The sequence below is a fragment of the Engystomops pustulosus genome, chromosome 3 (assembly GCF_040894005.1).
Source record: "Engystomops pustulosus chromosome 3, aEngPut4.maternal, whole genome shotgun sequence".
Classification (NCBI taxonomy): domain Eukaryota; kingdom Metazoa; phylum Chordata; class Amphibia; order Anura; family Leptodactylidae; genus Engystomops; species Engystomops pustulosus.
Window position 1 is genome coordinate 75,287,702 of NC_092413.1, and position 21,136 is coordinate 75,308,837.

A 21,136-nucleotide genomic window follows, 5' to 3' on the forward strand; every position below is an offset into this window, starting at 1 on the left:
TCCCACAAGTCTAGGGGAGGCTTGTCAGTGCCAGATATCACTAAGTATTATTGGGCGACCCACCTGAGACGCATTCCAGCCTGGTCCACTTTGTGGGCATTCTCCAAGTGGATGGAGATTGAAAAATTGTGGTTAGCCCCATTCCACCCCAACTCCTACCTCTGGTCTGAGAAACCACCCCCGACACCTAGCTCTTTGCTAGGTCCCATTGCCTTCACAATCAGGGTTTGGAGGGCTTGTATGAACAAATTCCCTTTGGTGTCACAGTGTTCTCCGATGCAGTCTTTTTTACATACTCCTTCCTTGCAGTGTGCAGGGGCTATGCAGGATTTCAAGCCCTGGCATGAGAAGGGGTTATTCAGATTTGCAGACATTGTGGACTACCGGGATAGGAAGATTTTACCCTTTGAGGCCCTGCGAGACAAGTTCAACCTCCCGCCCTCCGCCAATCTGCACTATATGCGGATCAGACATCTGCTGCAATCCATAGAGGGTACTGAGACGGTCTCGGTGCCTACGGTTTTTGAGCACATATGTAAAAATGCCACTCAAACGGCTGGTCTTATATCGGACATTTATATGGTATTATTACACCCGGACCCAGAAGAGGTGATCGCACATCCATACATGACCAAGTGGGAGGCCATAGTGGGGGAGACGATATCACAGGAGACTTGGCAGTTGATCTGGCGGAGGGCTGCAGAGACGTCTCGTTGTGCCACGAACAAGGAGAACCAGTACAAGCTAATGTTGCAGTGGTACCACACACCCTCTTTGCTGCATAGATTGTTCCCTGACACACCTGACATCTGCTGGCGTTGTGGTCTCGCTGGCGGGACCCTTCAGCACATCTTTTGGAGCTGCCCATTCATACAGCCCTTCTGGCAAGAGGTAAAGACTCTTGTTCAAGCAGTCACAGCGGTAGATGCCCCGCTCTCCCCTCTATTCTACTTACTGAATGTCTCTCCCCAACCCCTGGCCAAGACAACCACCAAAATGTGTCTGCACATACTCACTGCAGCCAGGTGCCTGATATCGCAATTTTGGAAGAGACAGGCCCCCCCCTCTCGCCTTGACCTTCTCTCCAGAGTGAGGGGTATTCGCACAATGGAATCCCTAACTGCTTCCTTGGACAATCGTATTCAGGCTTTTGATAAGGTGTGGAACCAGTGGGACCGTTTCTGGGCAGAGGAGTTGGGGCGTGAGGAGGGGTGAAGCGGTCATCCAATGGATTGGGGGGAATCCTTTTTCATTGTTTACATGTCGTTTGTCGTTTTTGTGAGTATGAATGGTACCCTTGTGTCTCTATTATTGGTTGTTTTTTTCGTTATGGGTTATTAGGATCATTGCTAGGAAGGTGTTAATACTTAGGCGAGTATGTTTGATTGTAACCTCTAGCGGTGAGGCCAAATATTTCATAAATCCGATGCAGTTCCTGACTGCCCATTTATAGGCCTCTGCACTGTTAGGATTCTGGGTAACATGATAACACACCTGGAATCGTTGTTTACCTATTATGTTTGATAAATGAATAATTTCTAGCCAAAGTAACAGATTGGTGTAAATTCCTGCTCCTAGATCTTGTTTTTTATATGTTTAAATTGAAAAATTTTATTGCCTGTTTATATGCTGACATGTGTCATCACATTGTATGTTAAACGTTTAATAAAAATACAATTATATAAAAAAAAAAAGAATCAATGGTTGGCTTTAGCAGTTTCTTGTGCCGGGGTTTATTGGAACTGTTCCCAACTTGATGCCTCAGTGTTCTTTTCTATGGATGAGGACGACTCAGGTGATTCAAAGGGGAATGATGATTGGGAAGATCCCCCTCATCCAATCATAGACCCTCTGAAGTTAAATGCCAAACCAATCGTCAGAAAAGAGAGCAAACAACTCGTCCAAATCATGCCCCAGCCACTAAATTGATTAAAGAAGTGAAGGCACTGTTTACAAGGCTCAATACAAAGGAGGTTGTTTTAGGAAAATTCTTCCTAGGAGAGATATGACTAACAGAATAGCCAAGCCCACTGTGTAGATGCCAGACTCATGTAAGTTTCCAAATTAGAATGGGTTAAATAATGTAAAAGCATTAGTAGATACGGGGCAGAGGCTACACTTATTTATGTAAATCCAAGCAAACACTCTGGGCAAAAAGTGACATGTGGTCAGAAAATCATTCTGTCAAACACTATAGCATAATTGAAGTTCCAGTCCCAGTCCCTTAATACCTTATAGGTATAGACATTCTAAAGGGGATGCAGCTGCCTGATGGTTAGTATTCTTTTGAAGTAAAATCTGTGTGAAATAATCTAGTTGTGATAGGAAAATTAAACATGAAACCTGTTGAGATTCCTAGAGCGACAAAAAACAATTTATGTGAAGCAATACAGAATCCTAGGGGTATTATAAATGTAAGGGAAGGGTAGAGTATAGGAAAAAAGTGGCAGTATAAATAGAATCCCAGGGGGAACTCAAGAAATAATCCTGGGACAATCCAGCTTGAGTTTACTGCGTGTACAAGTAAGTAATCAGGTAATTGAACTTGATTACCAAGATTAGCATGATTTTACACAAAACTGGGATAGAAGTATTGGGAATTCTGGAGTCCGTGAAGACCCATATATGCCGGAGTTCATCAATGAAGCTTGACAGTGTTGTTAGTTGATAACTCCGTGAAGATTTGTACACCATGTGCTCATTAATGAAACTTGACAGTTTGTAAGTAATACCTTTTTATATCTAAATCCTTATACACTTTTACATTGCAATAAACCTTTGAAATATTGTTGACTGTGTAGTTTTTTCACAGAATCCAAAGAATCTGTCACTTGGCAAGACAAGTTAGGAGGGTGAGACCGAGGTGTGCTGTAGAGTAAACAGCTTGTCAAGCCAGAGCAGAAATGGGTTTCTGTATCATGCCCATAGCTATTAAAGCTCATTAGCATAATTTTAAAAGTTTATTTTAGAAGAAAGAAGGCCATTAATAACAAAATTTAAGAAAACTACAACAGTCATAGTGCCTGGAGCTACGAGTAATTGTCCCTGGTTTATCATGCTTGATTTTGATGTAGGATTTCCTTTAAAGCTGTGGGCCTGTGTATCCTCATGCATCTCTCCACCACACCATCTCCTGCCTGTCCAATACACATGACACCAAGTGGGGTATGGTAATGGAGTTGAATGAATGTGGAGGATAGGAGACTGACACAGGCTGCTGCAGCTGACTCACCTCCCCCTCCCCCCACTTAGGGGACTCACTACACTCTACTTGCCCTCTTCTTCTATCTTGTACATAATCCAGGGACTATCTGTTTTACCGCTCCTTTCTGTAATGCATGATAATATATTTCACATACCTTCTCTGTTAACTAAAAATTCTGGTAAGTAGAAAAATTCTGGAATCAACTCTTTTACATCAGTCATTGATTCATAAGATGATAATCGCCATGTTGTGTTCATGGAATGAAATGTTCTGTCAGGAATATCAAAGCTTTGATCTGAAACAAAACAAGTTAGAGGTTATAAACCAGATGTGAAATTTTATCATTCCTAGATTTAAATGTAGCCTTAAAGCGTAACTGCAAAGTTACTGACAAAAAATGGTATCAGCATAACTGGAGAGACTATGATAACAATTTCAACAGTACCTGTATCATGCTGCTGGCTTCTTCCGAGCCCAAGATATATTTGTATATATAAAATTAGATTCAGATTCAGCTAATTACAACTTTCTGGTTGTGAAATAAGCTCACCCCACTGACGCCAGAAGACGAAAGCATGTTATTAATTGGCCGATCTGGAGCATGTGATGAGTCACATGCTTGTGACATCACTACAGGTCCTTTGCATCAAACTTAGTACTTTCAAATTATGCAGGACAGCTTGTTTGAAATTGGCCAGCTTGAAGCATGTGATGAGTAATATGCTTGTGACATTACTACAAGCCCTAAAGACCATCTCAACAAGCCTCCTGTTGTCTGTAGCTGTGCTATACAGTTTCCCATGGCAACCAGAAAGCATGGCAAATGGAGATTAGCCTGGGGGATGGGGGTGCAAGGTAAAGCAGCTTGCAACACCTGCACATATCGAATTATAGTAAATTAAAGAGTTGCTTATTTTCGCTTAATGCAGAGTTAGGCAAAAAGTTTTTATACTTTAGAGTTGTACTTTATTGTTTAAAATCTATATTGAAGATTAGGAAAAAAAGCAGGACACTGTATCTCTATTATCGTAAATAGACATCAACTTTACTCATGAATGCTCACCAAAAACCTCTTTAATATAATATAATGTGGAGTTTAGCCCAAATGATAGCCTTCACAGTAGGAGTCTTTTTAGATGAACAAAAGGGTTGTCCATTTTTTCAACATAAAACAAAACAGAAAATGGAAACTTAAAGGCTTTGTCAGCCAGCATAAATAAATATTACCATTTAAAACACAGTACTGTACTTCACCTAATTGCTTGATTTCAAACTTAAAGTGAAACTGCCATTAAAATTAACCCACACAAATTTTAAATACTTATAAATACTTAAACTATGATTTAAACATTTCCCTTATCCCTAAATAATGGGAAGTTGTATACTGTATTTCAGAGTTGACACCTGCCAATAACAACCACGATCATGCTGATGTAAATTAAGAACCATGATCAAACAGATAAACATCATATTGGATGTCATTGCCTGCCTGTGTAATATAGAAGTAGCAATTTTCCAATATACTGCTATAAAATCCCCTAATCACAGTAGAAGGCCTAATAAAAAAAAAACATTAGTAAAAATTAAAAAATATGTTTAAAAAAAAAATGTCATTACGTCTTCACATCTAACTGCCCCAGAGCAAGTTGTAAGCGTACATTTGAGCTCTATCCTGTCGATGAACTTTGTGGATGTAATACAAATGATCAAGGCCATTCTTCTTATTTATTTTGAGAGCATAAAATAACTAAAACTCATTTGATACACCATTTTATTGCACCATATAGCGCCATTTTCCTTCTCAAATTGAATTAAATAGAGCTGTTTAGCAGATTATCGGAGCTCCCGCCCACCCCCCAGATGGGAGTAATGTACCTGAATGAGGAGCCTGAATGCAGCTTACACACAATATACATGGGAATAAAGGTTTATTCTTAGCTAGATTTCTTCAGTTGATTTCTATTTGAATTGGGGAATTTAGGTTAAAGGAAGGAGGTACTGTGCTCCCGGATTTATAAAATTTATATGGATTTACGTAAGTGACAGTGAAAGAAATACTATTTTTATTTAAAGGGAACCTGTCACCAGATTTTCACTAATAAGCCTAATAAGAAGTTCTCTTAGCAGCTCCTGGTTCCAGCAGGCACGTGGCTAAAAGCAAGTAAGCAGAGCGCGGTCTACCTTGCCACATAACAGGGATCCTAAATAAATATGCCCAATAAATAAATAAAGTGCCCAAGCGGCTATATTGATATCCCCCGACAAGCAGGAATCTCTTCCTGTTAAATGGAGACAGGGACGTTTCTGACGACAGGGACACTTGCAGCTGCCACCATTGTTTGAACATGTGCAGTACTTCCAGGCTTCCAAGATGGGGAAGGAGCCTGGGAAGGCAGCCCGAACCACTCTGCCTCCCTCCCAATCTCCAGTGGTAGCAGCAGGGAGTAAACCAGAAGAAGCAGAGGAAGTAATCCAAAGACTATATAAATTGCAGGACTCTTGAAATTGAGGTGGCAAAATTGATGACTCCAGCCATTACAGAATCGTTAGAGAACATTGTTTCTACAGTACTTCACCAAATCCAGATTAATGTACAATGCAATGACAACCAACTGGATAAACTAGAACAGTAGGTAAGCCTTGTGGAGGGTAACCCAATTGTTACTGACTGCAAAAAGCATTGAAAGTAAATGCTCGAACTACTTAAAAAGGTTGAAGACTTGGAAAATCGTCACACCGGTATAATCTACAGATTACAGGGGTGTCGGAAGTTGTAGATCAGAGTCAACTAGCGCAGTTATGGCAACAGAAATACCCAAAAGAAGAAATTAAAAGGAAACATGGAAGCATTTGAGTCGCTAGAGGATGCTTTTGAAGAACATGTCTGGACCTGGAGAGGAGGACCCCAATCGTAAGTAATTGAAACAAAAGAAAGAGAGAGACTCATGCCATGGGATCGTTCAACATCACCGGATTGATTTTAGGCTTCGGCATGGAGGTAAAAACGGTTGTGTTTGACATCAACAGCTTTTATTTCACTGCTGTTTGGTGTGCTGCACACATAGACTAATTGGGGCTCATTTACTAAGGGTCCGCTGAGTGCATTTTCGTCGGTTTCCCGACGATTTCTGTTTTGCGCCGAATTGCCCCGGGATTTTGGCGCACGGGTTGGATTTTAACACATCAGCGCTGGCTTACACGCGGGGAATGGCCGTCAGACAACCCGACGGATTCGGACAACGCGCAAGATTTAACATTTACAATTGTGTCACAAAACACGCACTTACAAGCACCGGGAATAAGAAGGTGAACTCTGGTGGACCTTAGCGGTCAAGCGACAGATGTAGGAACTCGGGCACACGATCTTCATGAATCGTGCCGGACTTCATCCTCGTCGGACTGTCCGAATCGGGACCAGGTAAGTAAAATTGCCACATTATGTTTATGATGTGTTTAGTTGGGTGAGCAGCATAATCTGCCCACTAGAAGGGGTTAGCCAGGAGGAGGATAGTGAGTTGCACATGGATACAGTCTAGGACAGTGGTGGCGAACCTATGGCACGGGTGCCCGAGGTGGCACTCTGAGCGATTTCTGTGGGCACTCAGACTATCACGCCAGGAGTTCTCCAAATAGGACAAAATCCACCAAATCTTCCTGCAGTCCCAGGCAACTTAAGAGATGCTGCTCTAAGTGGTATTTTAAAGCGACACTTTATTGGCTGTTTGGAACTGTGGGTAAAAAGGTGTGGACGGAACTGCATTATTTTTGGATGTCCTCCTGCTGGACCAACCATTCTTCCTCTACAGAGAGACCCTGGAGAGAAGCTACAACGAGAGTCTGAATTTGCCCTCCTTCTTTCTACTGTATTGGTGACATCAGGGGGTCGATATGATTGAAAGATGTGGATGAACAGATAACAGTAAGTTAATGCCTAAAATGCCATGTTGGCACTTCCCGGTAAATACGTGGATTTTGGTTGTAATTTGGGCACTCGGTCTAAAAAAGGTTCTCCATCACTGGTCTAGGATGTAGGAATATATTTTATTCTATTTCAAATTCTGTATGCATTGATCTGACATAGAAGGTTGTTCTTTTACAACTGCTGACATCTATTGCTTTGGTTAGCAATCAATGGTTATTTATGCTAACTTCCTTTGGCTGTTTGATGTATAGATGAGAGCAGGAAAGATGAGATATTGCAAGTATCTATTAAAAATGCTCTAGACTTGGGGTTTCAAGTGCAAATGTTATCTCTAGACAAACCTAATCATTAGACAGGAAGAATTAAGCGGCAGTTGACTTCTTACATGTTGTTATACAAAGATAACCATCCTATCTAGTTTAGGGATAACTCCAGCATTGTCTGCATAAAGACCAATGTCTAAACAGTGAAATCCTGCCACACACTACCCCTCTGCATTTCAAAGAGAAGAAGTTTATTTGGTTGTCACCATAGCAATAGTGTCCCCTAATTAACAGGTATGAGTTTTGGTAGGAACTTGAGTTATCTCCATTTCAGTCAATTTGATATGTTTCACATGTTACATGTATATGTAAAGAATATGGTATAAGAAGAGAAGGTTGTATGGTTAGAAAAGGGGAGAAGTGGCTATCTGTGAAATAAAACACCGTTGGGTCTGGATATTTCGGGCCATTTGCCCCCTACCTCCCATTCCCTCCTTGATGTGTGTTTCTTGTGTTTTTTATGTCGTTTGGTTATTGATGCGGGTGATATGTTTATGGCTGATGCCTGTATCATCTATCCTGGTTAGAAGGGATTACATTTACACACTTCACATACAAATATGTGTATCTCCTTTATAGATGCTGAAGATTGTAACACAGACCGAATTTTGTGACCGGAGATCTGGTGTATCTCACCAGACTTTGTACCTTTTATGTATGAACAAAATAAAAAAAGAAAAGGGCGGACGGCTATAGAGCAAGAAAGGGATGCAGGCCTGAAATTTCATCATTTCATCATATTCTTATCACAACATTTTGGTGCCATGACAAGTGACCAGAAGTAGTTCTTAGAGTGTGCCACAGCTTTGCTGGAGCTTAAGTTATGGTATTCAAATAATTGAGCATAGATGATTTTTGAAAGTGGGAAGAAGTGGTCGAGTAAGGGAGTTTTAACAACTGATTCATCTAATGGCATCTTTGTGTCAATCTATATGATATTCCAATCCAGGAGATAAATGGAATCTTTCGGACTTTAATCTTGATTGCTATGGATGTGAAGAGGTTTCCAGCCTTTTCATGGTGGCCAAAGTGTAAAATATATTCAAAGCAACTGATTTGAAGGCATTAAGATTAAAATTTGAGAGATCTTGGAATTCTTGGAATATTTTGATATATTTTTTTATTTAATATTTTTACTCCAGAAATCAGAGAATGTTGACAGATATGTTAAATGAGGGTTTCCATAGTATCATAGTAAATGAGGCCTAGGTATAAAAAAAATCTTTAGAAAGATCCTTGTACTGTCTGTTCGGGTATTTGTACATTGTAATGAGGTCTCTCTCAGACGTCTGTTTTCTAAACTGAATAATCCCAAATTTAGTAATCTGTCTTTATATTCTATTCCCCTAATAATCTTGGTTGTCTGCTCTGCACCTGTTCCAGTTCTACTATGTCCTTTTATACACTGGTGCCCAAAACTGTACACAATAATCCATGTGTGGTCTGACCAGTGATTTGTATAAGGGCAATACTATGCCCTTATCCAACACATCACAAGGACAAAGAGAAGGGGGAAGAGGGGATAGCCCTGCTTGCTGCTATTGGATATATTCGGAAGGTGGGGATAAAATGACGTTAACCTTGACCACTGCAGATAGACATGACTAAAGAGCCATAATTTTAGAGATAAAGGATGGGGGGGGGGGATACCAAATTTATCTGAAGCTTTTTGTATATAAGTTCAGTCCACCCGGTTGAAGGTCTATTCTGTGTTAGTGGAGAGCATCGCTAATGGGATTTTCTTCGACTGGGTAAACTGGATAAGATGTAATACTGGAAAACATACGGTATATACTCGTGTATAAGCCGAGTTTTTCAGCACATAAAAATGTGCTGAAAAACTTCCCCTCGGCTTATACACAAGTCTATTTAAAAAAATTTCCCACTTAAAAAAACTTACATACTCACCCTCCGATGTCAGCGCGTCTCCCCGATGTCCCCGATGTCAGCACGTCCCGTCTTCTATCTTCTCTGCGGCTCCTCTTCTTTCTTCTGTCATGGACGCGTCCATGTTTTCTTCCTGGCCGCGCATACTATGACGTCAGCAGCGGCCGCGTCATAGTATGCACCTGCTAGAAGAAAACATGGCCGCATCCATGCTGAAAGAAAGAAGAGGAGCCGCGGTGAAGAAAGAAGACGGGACGCGCTGACATCGGGGACATCAGTGAGCCGCGCTGACATCGGGGAGCCACGCCGACATCGGAGGATGAGTACACAAGTTTATTTTTTAAAGGGCTGTGGGGGCAGGCTGTATACTACTAGGGGCTGCTGTATACTACTTGGGGGCAGGCAGTACACTATTAGGGGCTGCTGTATACTACATGGGGGCAGGCAGTATACTACTAGGGGCTGCTGTATACTACATGGGGGCAGGCAGTATACTACTAGGGGCTGCTGTATACTACATGGGGGCAGGCAGTATATTACTAGGGGCTGCTGTATACTACATGGGGGCAGGCAGTATACTACTAGGGGCTGCTGTATACTACATGGAGGCAGGCAGTACACTACATGGGGGCAGGCTGTACACTACATGGGGGCAGGCTGTACACTACATGGGATAAATACCAACAAAAAACATATGAGATCACACGTCATACTACAAGTACCAAAAATAAATTCAAAATATACACCTTTATTAATTCATATAGACAATCAAAAATTGGACATTAAAAACATACACATTAAAACCACAAAAACAAACAGCATGGTGGTGGTCAGTCTATTAACCATAGTAAAAAGTACCACGTCATAATAGTATACAACATCAATCCATAAGTATGAAAATAAGGGCTATACCGGGCACAGAAAATATAAACTCAATATCAAATCAGACACAATGTCAAAGTAATATACCTGTGCCTCAGACCAGATTAGCCCCAGACCACCACCACAGCACCCCGACGCGCGTTTCGCCGTCGCTTCCTCAAGGGGGTGTGTGCTGTGGCAAGGCGGGGGGAGGATATATCTACCCTCACACTCATGGCCAGCTGACCGATATGAACCAATGGTGGAGTCGCTTACCTAAGATGAATGAATAAGGCAGGTGTGTATTAGTGGCGCATCGCTCCGGTCCACAGGCACGCAACCGGAAGACGGGCCCGAGTTCCGGAGAGCGAGTGACGCGCATACATGCGCGTCATCGCTAACCGGAAGTCCGGGTCCGTCGCCGGAATCCGTGCATGCGCCGGAGAGATGCGCATCGCCCGCCGTCTTAGGTTCTGGCATAGAGTGTGGGAACAGGATATATTGAAGATCGCTAAAGGTGAGTATACATAACAGGGCAACAAAACATTATTACAGTGTGTGCTAAGGGTAAACCTATGATGGCATGAAATATACATAGAAAGCCAATACAATTGTAGTATAATGGGATTGTATATATACATAAATGGTAAGAAAAAAGTCACTACTTATACCATTATTAATTTATCATGTGCTTGTGAAAACGTGAAAAATCAAAACCAAAAATCAAAAAAAAAAAAATACAAAAATACAAACAATTGTGCTGTTGTGATGTTCATATGTTTGTAAAATGGACCAGTGTACAGGCGGTCCCCTACTTAAGGACACCCGACTTACAGACAACCCATAGTTACAGACAGACCCCTCTGACCTCTGGTGAAGCTTTCTGAATGCTTTGCTATAGTCCCAGGCTGCAATGATCAGCTGTAAGGTGTCTGTAATGAAGCTTTATTGCTAATCCTTGGTCCCATTAAAGCAAAAAATGTTTAAACTCCAATTGTCACTGGGGCCAAAATTTTTTTTGTCTGGATCTACAATTATAAAATATACAGTTTCGACTTACATACAAATTCAACTTAAGAACAAACCTCCAGACCCTATCTTGTACGTAACCCGGGGACTGCCTGTATTTGATTAACACTAGTGTGAACCAAATTCATGAGGGAGACATGTACACTACATGGGGGCAGGCTGTACACTACATGGGGGCAGGCTTTATACTACAAACGGGCAGGCAGTATACTACTAGGGGCTGCTGTATATTACATGGGGGCAGGCAGTATACTTCTAGGGGCTGCTGTATACTACATAGGGGCAGGCTGTATACTACTAGGGGATGCTGCATACTACATGGGGGTAGGCTGTATACTACTAGGGGCTGCTGTATACTACATGGGGGCAGGCTGTATACTACTAGGGGATGCTGCATACAACACGGGGGTAGGCTGTATACTACACGGGGGCAGGCTGTATACTACACGGGGGCAGGCTGTATACTACACGGGGGCAGGCTGTATGCTAATAGGGGATGCTGTATACTACATGGGGGAAGGCCGCATACTACATGGGGGTAGGCTGTATACTACTAGGGGCTGCTGTATACTACATGGGGGCAAGGCTGTATACTACTAGGGGCTGCTGTATACTACATGGGGGCAGGCTGTATACTACTAGGGGATGCTGCATACTACATGGGGGTAGGCAGTATACTACTAGGGGATGCTGTATACTACATGGGGGCTGGCAGGCTGTATACTACATGGCCGCAGGCTGGCTGTACACTACTGAGGGCTGGTGACTGTATACTACTAGGGGCTGTCAGGCTGTATGCTACTGGGAGCTGGCTGACTATATACTACTGGGGGCTTGCTGGCTATATACTGGGGGGGGGGGTTGATCAATGCATTTCCCACCCTCGGCTTATACTCGAGTCAGTAGTTTTTCCCCGTTTTGGTGGTAAAATTAGGGGTCTCTGCTTAGACTCGGGTCAGCTTATACTCGAATATATACGGTAGCTGCAAAAATTGAATAAGCATGAATAAGGTAAGAACTCTTCACACAATTGAACAAACTGCTTCAAAGATTCCCCATCTGAAATGTACAAAAAGTTAGTGATGCCCCTGGACATCCAACGTGAAAATCATAGTATTTTAGTCAATTCCTAAATAATTATTTTTGATGATGATTCAAAACATACTTAAATTGTTAAAAATTAAATGAAAGAGCAGATTGTGTACAGAAACTTACCTTGATAAGCAAGGAACATTTTGGTGAAAGGAGGCAATCTGACCAAAAAGTGAAGCACAGTACCACTGTTTGAGTAATGGGATCCATAATGATATGGCTGTACTGGAGGCATTGGATCATCCTCTCTGTCTGCTTTGCAATACTCATCTTCCAAATACTGAAAGCAGAAAAGCAGTTTGTTTGGTTAAAATTTAAGTCAGTCTCAGATACACTTCATAGACATTAAAAACTTTGTGTTTTACCACCATTGTGGTAAAAAAAAAAAGATAGTAAAATGACAACAAATGACAATGAAAACACAGCCTAAGGCCTCATGTGGATATGTGCTTGTCCGGACCAGATCCTGGGCGTAGCACATAGCAGGATGGAGAAAAGAGGGGGGAGTGAGAGATTTGCCATACGCTTACTGCACTGTTGAGCTTTCTAATTTGGATTCTGCCTTATATTCTAAGCAGCTTTTAAAAAAAATTATTGTGTACTCACCTGCTCCGGCGCTCCCAGTGTCCCGCAAATACTATTTAAAAACCCAGCTGAAATAACAGTCCTTCAGGTAAAAAATTGCACACCTGATGCAGCACTGAACTAAAGCTCACCAGTACCAGTGTGATGTTGTCTGAACTTCCTTGTCTTTTTGGTAACCTTTTACAGCTTGCTGTACCAGGAAAGCATTTGTTGTCTCCTTCACTTGGCAGCTTCAGCCCAAATGCCAAACTGGCCAAAAACTTGTGCCACGGCATGCTGCTAGAGATCTGCTGCCGCAATCCAATTAAATATGAGAACCAAAACTGATTCCACTGGAATCAAGAGAGCGCATCTGCAATAACATTCTGAACACCACCGGGCACATGCACTGCAGTCACCCACATATTCCCCAAACATCTCAAAACAAAATTGTGCAACAGTCACACAACCAGCTCCGAGGATGCTTGCAAATTGTTGATGGCAATCACAGCACTCATGTTGCCGCAATGGAATATCACCTTAATTTAAAAAAAAACACTATGGGGAATATTTCAACCAGTGTCATGTTCCTTACCATTCCAGTAACTTTAGTAGAAGGCCCCAAAACCTAGCCCACAAATGTCATTCGTGAATAGTTTGCAATCTAAACACTCCACCACCTGACCCATTATCAGACTATCAAAGCTCCACTGTGTTTTCTATACGAACATGTTGCAGCAATGTCGCACACACAATAGCCGTTGCCAACCTTCAGGAAAAGATCCTCCCCATCAGCATGACTCAGTAAGCAAAATAAAATTTTCCAAATAGAGACTGCAGCTCTCTCAAGACCATTTTCTTGTAATGAACTACCTTTGACACTTCTGACCTTAAATCTGTAACCTTGTCTCCCCCTTGCCCAGTGCCTTCTTCCGACACTTGACTGTCCCATGCGACAAGCTGTAACAAGAGGAACTGATGTATTTGAACCTATGTACAATTCCCCTAACTGAGCTGACCTGCTTGTTTTTTTGTATAATGCTTTTTTAATTTTTTTATTCCTTTTTTCCCCCGAAATTTTACAGAGTAAACAAAAACATTCAAACATTCAAATATAATACAAAATAACACAGGCATTGGACAGAGGAAGATTGGAAGAGAAGTATTAAGGATGGGAAAATTCAAGTTTGAGATGTTTTGATCGCACACAAAATGATTTGTAAGACACCGAACAACTGGAAAGATGCTGGAAGAGTGCATGATGCCATCTCTCCCTGCCTCATGTTTAACAACAGTGCCTGTTAATTTTATGTGTATTTGTGCGGGGGACATTACTAAGGCCTGTGATTGGCTGTAGTATTGACCTGAATGAGACATCACTGGCACGCCTCAGGCAGTTCTTTGTACTGTGGGAGTATAGGGTATGCTAAAGGGAGTACAGTGCCAACATTCAATTAGATGTAGTAGATTCGGTTGTTAAAAGTTCCTTGGAGAATACATCAGGATATTCATTTGTTCCAAACTTTTGATGCCCATGCAGACTTGAGCTCTAACTAATTAGATGGATAGTACATAAATGTGGTACTTATTTATACAATATGCCACTGCTGCGGGATGCAGCCTAATTTGGAATTGATATGTCCAATTTAACATAGAGAAGATCTACCAAGAATGTGTTTAGAATGTATCAAAATATTTCAGCCTTTGTTAGTATATATAGGGCACAACCTACAACTGCTGCTTTTGATCGTGTGTCATTGGCAAACCTCTGTTACTTTTATACCCCACCCCCTTTTATTCAGGCACTATTTTTAAAAACCTCTGATACCAGTTTGTTTGGAGCAGTACGTTCACATAATAACTACTGAACACAAACTAACAATTTAATTAGAAAGTTTTAGAGTTTACATAAATACCTTGTAATTATCTATATAGCGATCTTCCTTCTCTTTTGATTGAACAGCAATAGGTTTCACAAGATTCCTTCAGAAGACAAAAAAAAAGTCAAGTGTATAAAAAATAAATCATATTGGTGAATATTTAACAATTCTTTAATATAATGTTATTGAAATTACTCCACAATTACTTACAAATGGAAGCTTATCATCAACAACATGCAAAGAAAGAATATAAAAGAAAATAAACAACAACTACTTAAAGGGAACCTGTCACCAGATTTTCACTAATGAGCCCAATAACGAGTTCCCTTAGCACTATACCAACTTGTGTCCACACAGTTTTACCTAAAAAAAAAAAACCCACACAGTTCCAATCCCCAGAAAATTAACTTTGCAAGCCTACCTGGAACCCTGCCAAAAGGAGAAGTGAGTCCCAATGGCGTGTGTTATTCATGTGACGGAGTGTATCTCTCACTTTATGTCTTCTTTCCCCCTCCCCTCTCTTAAGCAGTGCAGAGCATAGTATGGCTAATCTGCTGAAAGGGAAGAGGGACAAGGGACTTGCTGGATGAAATGAGATGCGAGATACACTGCCACACATGCCATTGGGACTTGCTGCTACTTCTGTTAGGGTCCTTGGTAGGCTTACAAAGTTCATTTTCTGGGGATACAAAACATGCATTTTTAGCTAAAAACAGTGTGGGCACAAGTAAGTTTAGTGCTATAGGAACTATTTTTTTATAGGTTTATTAGTGAAATCTGCTAATGTTTCCTTTAACAATACCATAGGTCCTCCCATTCACTCGTTTTGAGGTTTTCACTGCCCTACTATTAGAACTTCGAAAAGCCTTATGAAAATTGAATCTGAAATTTACTAAAAGAGAATCAATGTTCGAACTGTAAGCCTCCTAACGTCCTAATAAAATAAGTCAAAGGACACCTGTCAGGTCTCTGTCACTAGTCCTGTCAACACTACCTGTTGGAGCAGGTCAGGAGGATTCCATCTCAGCTTTTATCTAGTCACTTTATATGTTAATCATTTTAAAATCATCTTTTTTATTATGTAAATGAGCCTGGGCACATGGAGAGAAAAAGTGATGTCACCTGTTTATAATTTCCTTTATTTGACGAACAGCAGAACAGATTACAATAACATGAGTTCACATAGTGTTTACAGAGCAGAAGCTGTCAAGTAGAGGAAAATCTCAGAGCTAAGTAACACAGGAAGGGTAATGACCAAGGGATATAACTCTGAAAAAGGTTTCCACAAGTCATTGTAAGGTTTGGAATCAGAAATTGTGCAAATAACGTTGAATCTGCCTGTCCATCCGTCTATTATTCTCCAGCGAGGGGAGAGCTAGCACAGTAGGCCCCCGTGGTCCCATAGTGGCCTGCCAGGGGCACGAAAAATAATAAGCAGAGAAGGAAAAGGGGAGGGAAATAAAAGTTCTGCATTTTGCAGGGAAGAGGCGGTAAAGATGCAGGGGGAGGAAGAGAGTAGTGATAAAAGAGGGGGGTAAGGGGAAAGGGAGGGGGGCGGGGATGTCTCGACCAAGAGGAACGATGGTCACGCAATGCTTTACAGTAGCTCCCTGTATTCAGGAGATAGCATAAAATGGATCCAGGGTTGCCATGTTTTGAGAAACTTATCATGTGTGCATGAACAGAGGAGGTGAGATTTTCCATATACATCAGGTCCTTCACTTTCGCTGTCCACATAGCCATCGTCGGTGGTACAGTTTGCTTCCATAAAAGTGGGATGCAGGCCCTCGCAGCAATGATGTGGAAACGAACAAGAGATTTCTTGTATCGCTGTGCAGACATGGCACAATGGTGGAGGAGGAAGAGGGCTGGTTACAATACGATCGACTCTCCGCACAAGCGGGATATTACATTTCCCAGGCCGAGCCTGTGATAGAACTCTGCAGGACCAGAACATATGTAGGAAAGAGCCCTCCTCCTCGCCACATCTCCAGCAGATATCAAAGACTTGAGGGAAAATCGTGTGTATCCTAGTGGGAACTCTGTACCATCTTGCCAATAATTTGTAACCTGCTTCCTGGTAGCGAGAACTGATCGTTGCATAGTGGCAGAGTTCATAGATCCTGTCCTTTTGCTCGTCAGTCAGTGAGATGTCTAGGTCTTCCTCCCAACGCTGGAGGTAAAGAGGACCTGGGTCATTTGGGATTGACAGGAAGCATGAGTAAGATGAAGATAGTGTGCGTCTCAGGCCAGTTGTGTTGCCACATAGGCACTCAAAGGAGGTTTTCTCTGTTGTGTACTGTTCACAATGGGGTAAAGATGTCAAGTTGGAAGACTAGTTATTCACAACCAGGCAGGAAATCGGGATTACCAAGAAAAGGGGTAGGAGGAGATTTCAGTAGCAGCAATTTCTCTCAGACTAACTTAGATTGGCATATCGACAATGTAGGGCTAATAGTGGGATGGCGTTTCAAGGGTAAGGAACCAACCAAGGTAAAACATGTAGGGGTGTTTGAGTGAAGGACTTTTCTAGTTGGATCCAGGGTATAGAACTCTGATTGCAGCACCAGTCAAGAACCCTCGCCACGTGTGCTGCATTATAGTAATTCCGAAGGTCAGGGAGCCCCAAACCACCCGATCTTTTAGGACTAAATAAGGTTGCGCAACTGATTCTCGCCGGTTTGCCCTCCCAAACAAAGCCATGTTGCAGGCCGTTCAGAGAGCGGAAGGCGGCTGTGGGCAAGTGGATGGGGATGGCCTGGAATAAATATAAGAGACGTGGAAGGATGTTCATTTTGAAAATAGCGCATTTCCCAAACCAGGAAAACAGTCCCTTGGACCATCTAGAGCAGTCTCTTTGGATGTTTTGAAGTACAGACGGGAAATTTAGCAGGTACAGCTTGGATAGTACCACCGGAAGGTTAATTCCAAGGTACTTGAAGCTATCTGCAGCCCATTTGAGTGATGTCACCTGTCAGCCCTTCCCTTTCCTCAACCTACTCATTTGTGGCCGTGCTCATGTCTTTGTTGATGTGCGCTATAATATTATGGCAAGCGACGGGAAGGGGTTAAAAATAAATTTTAACCTGTGTTGTTCTTATCTCGATCCATAAACCCCAACGTTCGTGTTTCAGTTACATACATGCTACCGGGTTGGTTCCTCACCCTGTACAATCCCATTACGGACCAGGCTTATAATAAAGGAAAACTGGCGGCAGTTTTGTTGATAAGGTTCTGTTTCACTGAGGCTAGTGAAAGGGGCCTTATAGTCATTCAGGGTTGCGATTTATTGTTGTGCCATATCCGGAAGATGTATGGACAACTTTAATTCACTTCCTGTGCCTCTCAGAACCTGTGCATTCTGGGAATGTCAAAAAAGGATAAATAAGTGACCCTGCGTACCATTTGGAGTCCGAAACGTCACGGTTTCCTTCACAGGGGTTATTGTTGTGTCGTAAGCCTTGGGCCCTGTTGATATCCACCCTATTCAATACATCACTATTGGGCCTTTCCTTCTTGGATGCAAGAAAGGATAGCAGTTTCCCAAACACTACTAAACAAAATGGGGGGGGGGGGCATACAACATGCGGGCCTTATATTAAGATCCGCCACCAGTGTTTATTAGGGGAAAATTAGCCTGAAGGCTAAGTATTGAGTAAAAATGAAAGACAGGTGGCCAAAGATAGCAAAACAAATCCTAACAAATTTTTTAAGCATATCAATGCAAATAAAATAGGTCAGAGCATATTGGAGCCCTATAGTTTGAAAATGGGGCTTTGGTGACTGGAGACCAAGAGAAGTTGGAGATATTATCCATTTATACAATAGAAGAAAGAACTTCTGCCGTGGGTAGTGCAGTGCGGGTTATGCATCCTGTAATATATTAAACTGGATAGAATGTAGACATGATCCAATCATGTCTACAGCCAGTTACCCCCTTTATAAAATGCCCAGCAGCCAGTTACCCACTTTATAAAATGCCCAGCAGCCAGTTACCCCCTTTATAAAATGCCCAGAAGCCAGTTACCCAGTTTATAAAATGCCCAGCAGCCAGTTACCCCCTCTATAAAATGCTCAACTGCCAGTTATCCCCTTTATAAAATGCCAAGCAGGCAGTTACCCCCTCTATAAAATGCCCAGCAACCAATTACCCCCTTTATAAAATGCCCAGAAGCCAGTTACCCAGTTTATAAAATGCCCAGCAGCCAGTTACCCCCTCTATAAAATGCTCAACTGCCAGTTATCCCCTTTATAAAATGCCAAGCAGGCAGTTACCCCCTCTATAAAATGCCCAGCAACCAATTACCCCCTTTATAAAATGCCCAGCAGCCAGATACCCCCTTTATAAAATGCCCAGCAGCTAGTTACCCCTCTCTCTATAAAATGCCTAGCAGCCAGTTACTCCCCTCTATAAAATGCCCAGCAGCAAGTTACCCCATCTATAAAATGCCCAGCAGCCAGTTACCCCCTATGTAAAATGCTCAGCAGCCAATAACCCCCGCCACTGTAAAATGCCCAGCAGCCAGTTACCCCCCCTCTTTAAAATACAGAGCAGCCAGCTACCCCCCCCACTGTAAAATGCCAAGCAGCCAGTTACCCCACCGTAATGTAAAATGCCCAGCAGTCAGCCCCATCGCACCCCCAGCCTTTTCTTTATGATGACTTGAAGGAAGGAGAAATAATCCAGCGTGCTGCATCCGGATGGTAAAAAAAACTTTTTAGCTTTATTATGGACCTGTAGTCCGAATCAGAGAAAAATTTGTGATAAAAATACGACTACCGTCGTAGTCACAGCACAACAGAACAGCAAATAGTATGGGTTAGCCTACTCCGGCCAACGCGTTTCTAGTGTCATCCGACACTCTTAGTCATGGCAAGTACTTTGGACGCTGTGTGAATGTTATATGTAATGGCAACCGGAAGCCGAAAACAGTGAAATGGAAAAAAAGGGGATAGATTCTCACAGCGTTCAAAAATGTGGAGTAGTGGAATCTAAATGTTACATAGTGAAGTTAAAAGGTGACAACCCAACAACAAGGGGGTAAGCAAATACAAGATGGTTATGTATTAACTATGTGTCTTGACGTTATTGTACTCAATATAAATGATCACTTATCTCGTACTTGCAATGATAGCCTCAATAAAAATTGACTTTGGCTTTTTTGTGTGATAACATTATTAGTGACATGACCCCTTGGTTTGTCATAATTGTTAAAAACAAGTAAAACAAAAAGAAACAATTATTTGACTATTCTGAAGCAAAGAAAGAAAAATAAAGAGAAATAGATTCCCGAGTATAAGTATGAATAGCTGTTCATATTTTTATTTTTTATTTTATATGAGATGTAATATGTATGATGAATATCTGGTGATATTGTTAAAGTGATGTATAGAGATTGTATAAATATGCTAGATGAACAGCATGGAGGGAACAATAAGAAAGAGTTAATCTCTGTAATGAAACATAAATTCATTTCTGTAATTTAGACCAAAAGGGAATCTGGAATGTAGGTGGAAGATCCAATACGCCTCTCGATCCATGAGGCGTTTATGGGTACTGCCTCCTCGTTTGTTGGGATAAATTTTTTCAATGGCATAGGCTCTCAGGAACTCTGTTTTACCCCTGTGGATATCGTTGAAATGTCTGGATGCTCCTGATATTGCCCTTTTATGTTCCAGGGGAACCGTCTTTTTGCCTATGTCTCCCAGATGTTCAAGAAATCTGGTTTTGATTTTTTTTTTTGTGGCCCCTATATATTTTTTGTTACATTGGATACATTCAATAATATATATGACATTTTCACTATTGCAATTGATGTAAGAATCAATTTGATGTTCCTGTGTGTTGTCATGGTTAAAAAAGTTTTTGGTAGGGAAAACATAGTTACAGGTCTTGCAAGGATGTGAACCACAGGTGTAAAAACCCTTGTGTCGTGACCAGTTCTGTTTGGTGTCTTTTCGAATGGGAAAACTGGGTAAAATAATGTTACCTATTGTGGTAGCTCGACGGGATACTACACTGCAGCCCTCTATCAAAATTTGCGCAAGTGTGTCATCTTGTGTTAATATGGGTACGTTTTTCTGAATTATATGTTTGATTTCATTAAATTGAGGGCTATATTGTACTACCACTGTAGGTTTATTTCTGTCACTACGTTCTTTGTTTCGATTTGTGGTTTCCAAAAGTATATTCCTGTCTTTACGTGTCACTATATTTTCTGCTCTGTGTAACTGCCACTGGGAATAACCTCTGCGTTTTAACCTATTTTTAATATTGTTAACTTCCTGATGGTAATCTGAGGTTTTGCTGCAATGGTGTGTTTTGGGTGTAAACTGTGAGCATGCAAGATGGTATTTCCTGAAATGGATTTGC

The 21,136-nt window shown here is 41.6% G+C and overlaps 1 protein-coding gene across 3 annotated transcripts in view; it reads right to left on the reverse strand.

Annotated features, from left to right (window-relative positions):
* LYST (lysosomal trafficking regulator) overlaps positions 1–21,136 on the reverse strand; it is a 511,246-nt gene that overhangs the window by 89,384 nt on the left and 400,726 nt on the right. For all 3 annotated transcript variants that reach the window (XM_072141114.1, XM_072141113.1, XM_072141115.1), the window contains exons 39-41: positions 14,800–14,866; positions 12,443–12,599; positions 3,360–3,500 (exon numbers count right to left, since the gene is read on the reverse strand). In XM_072141114.1, coding sequence (XP_071997215.1) covers positions 3,360–3,500; positions 12,443–12,599; positions 14,800–14,866 — 365 coding nt within the window. The remainder of the gene's footprint in view (positions 1–3,359; positions 3,501–12,442; positions 12,600–14,799; positions 14,867–21,136) is intronic.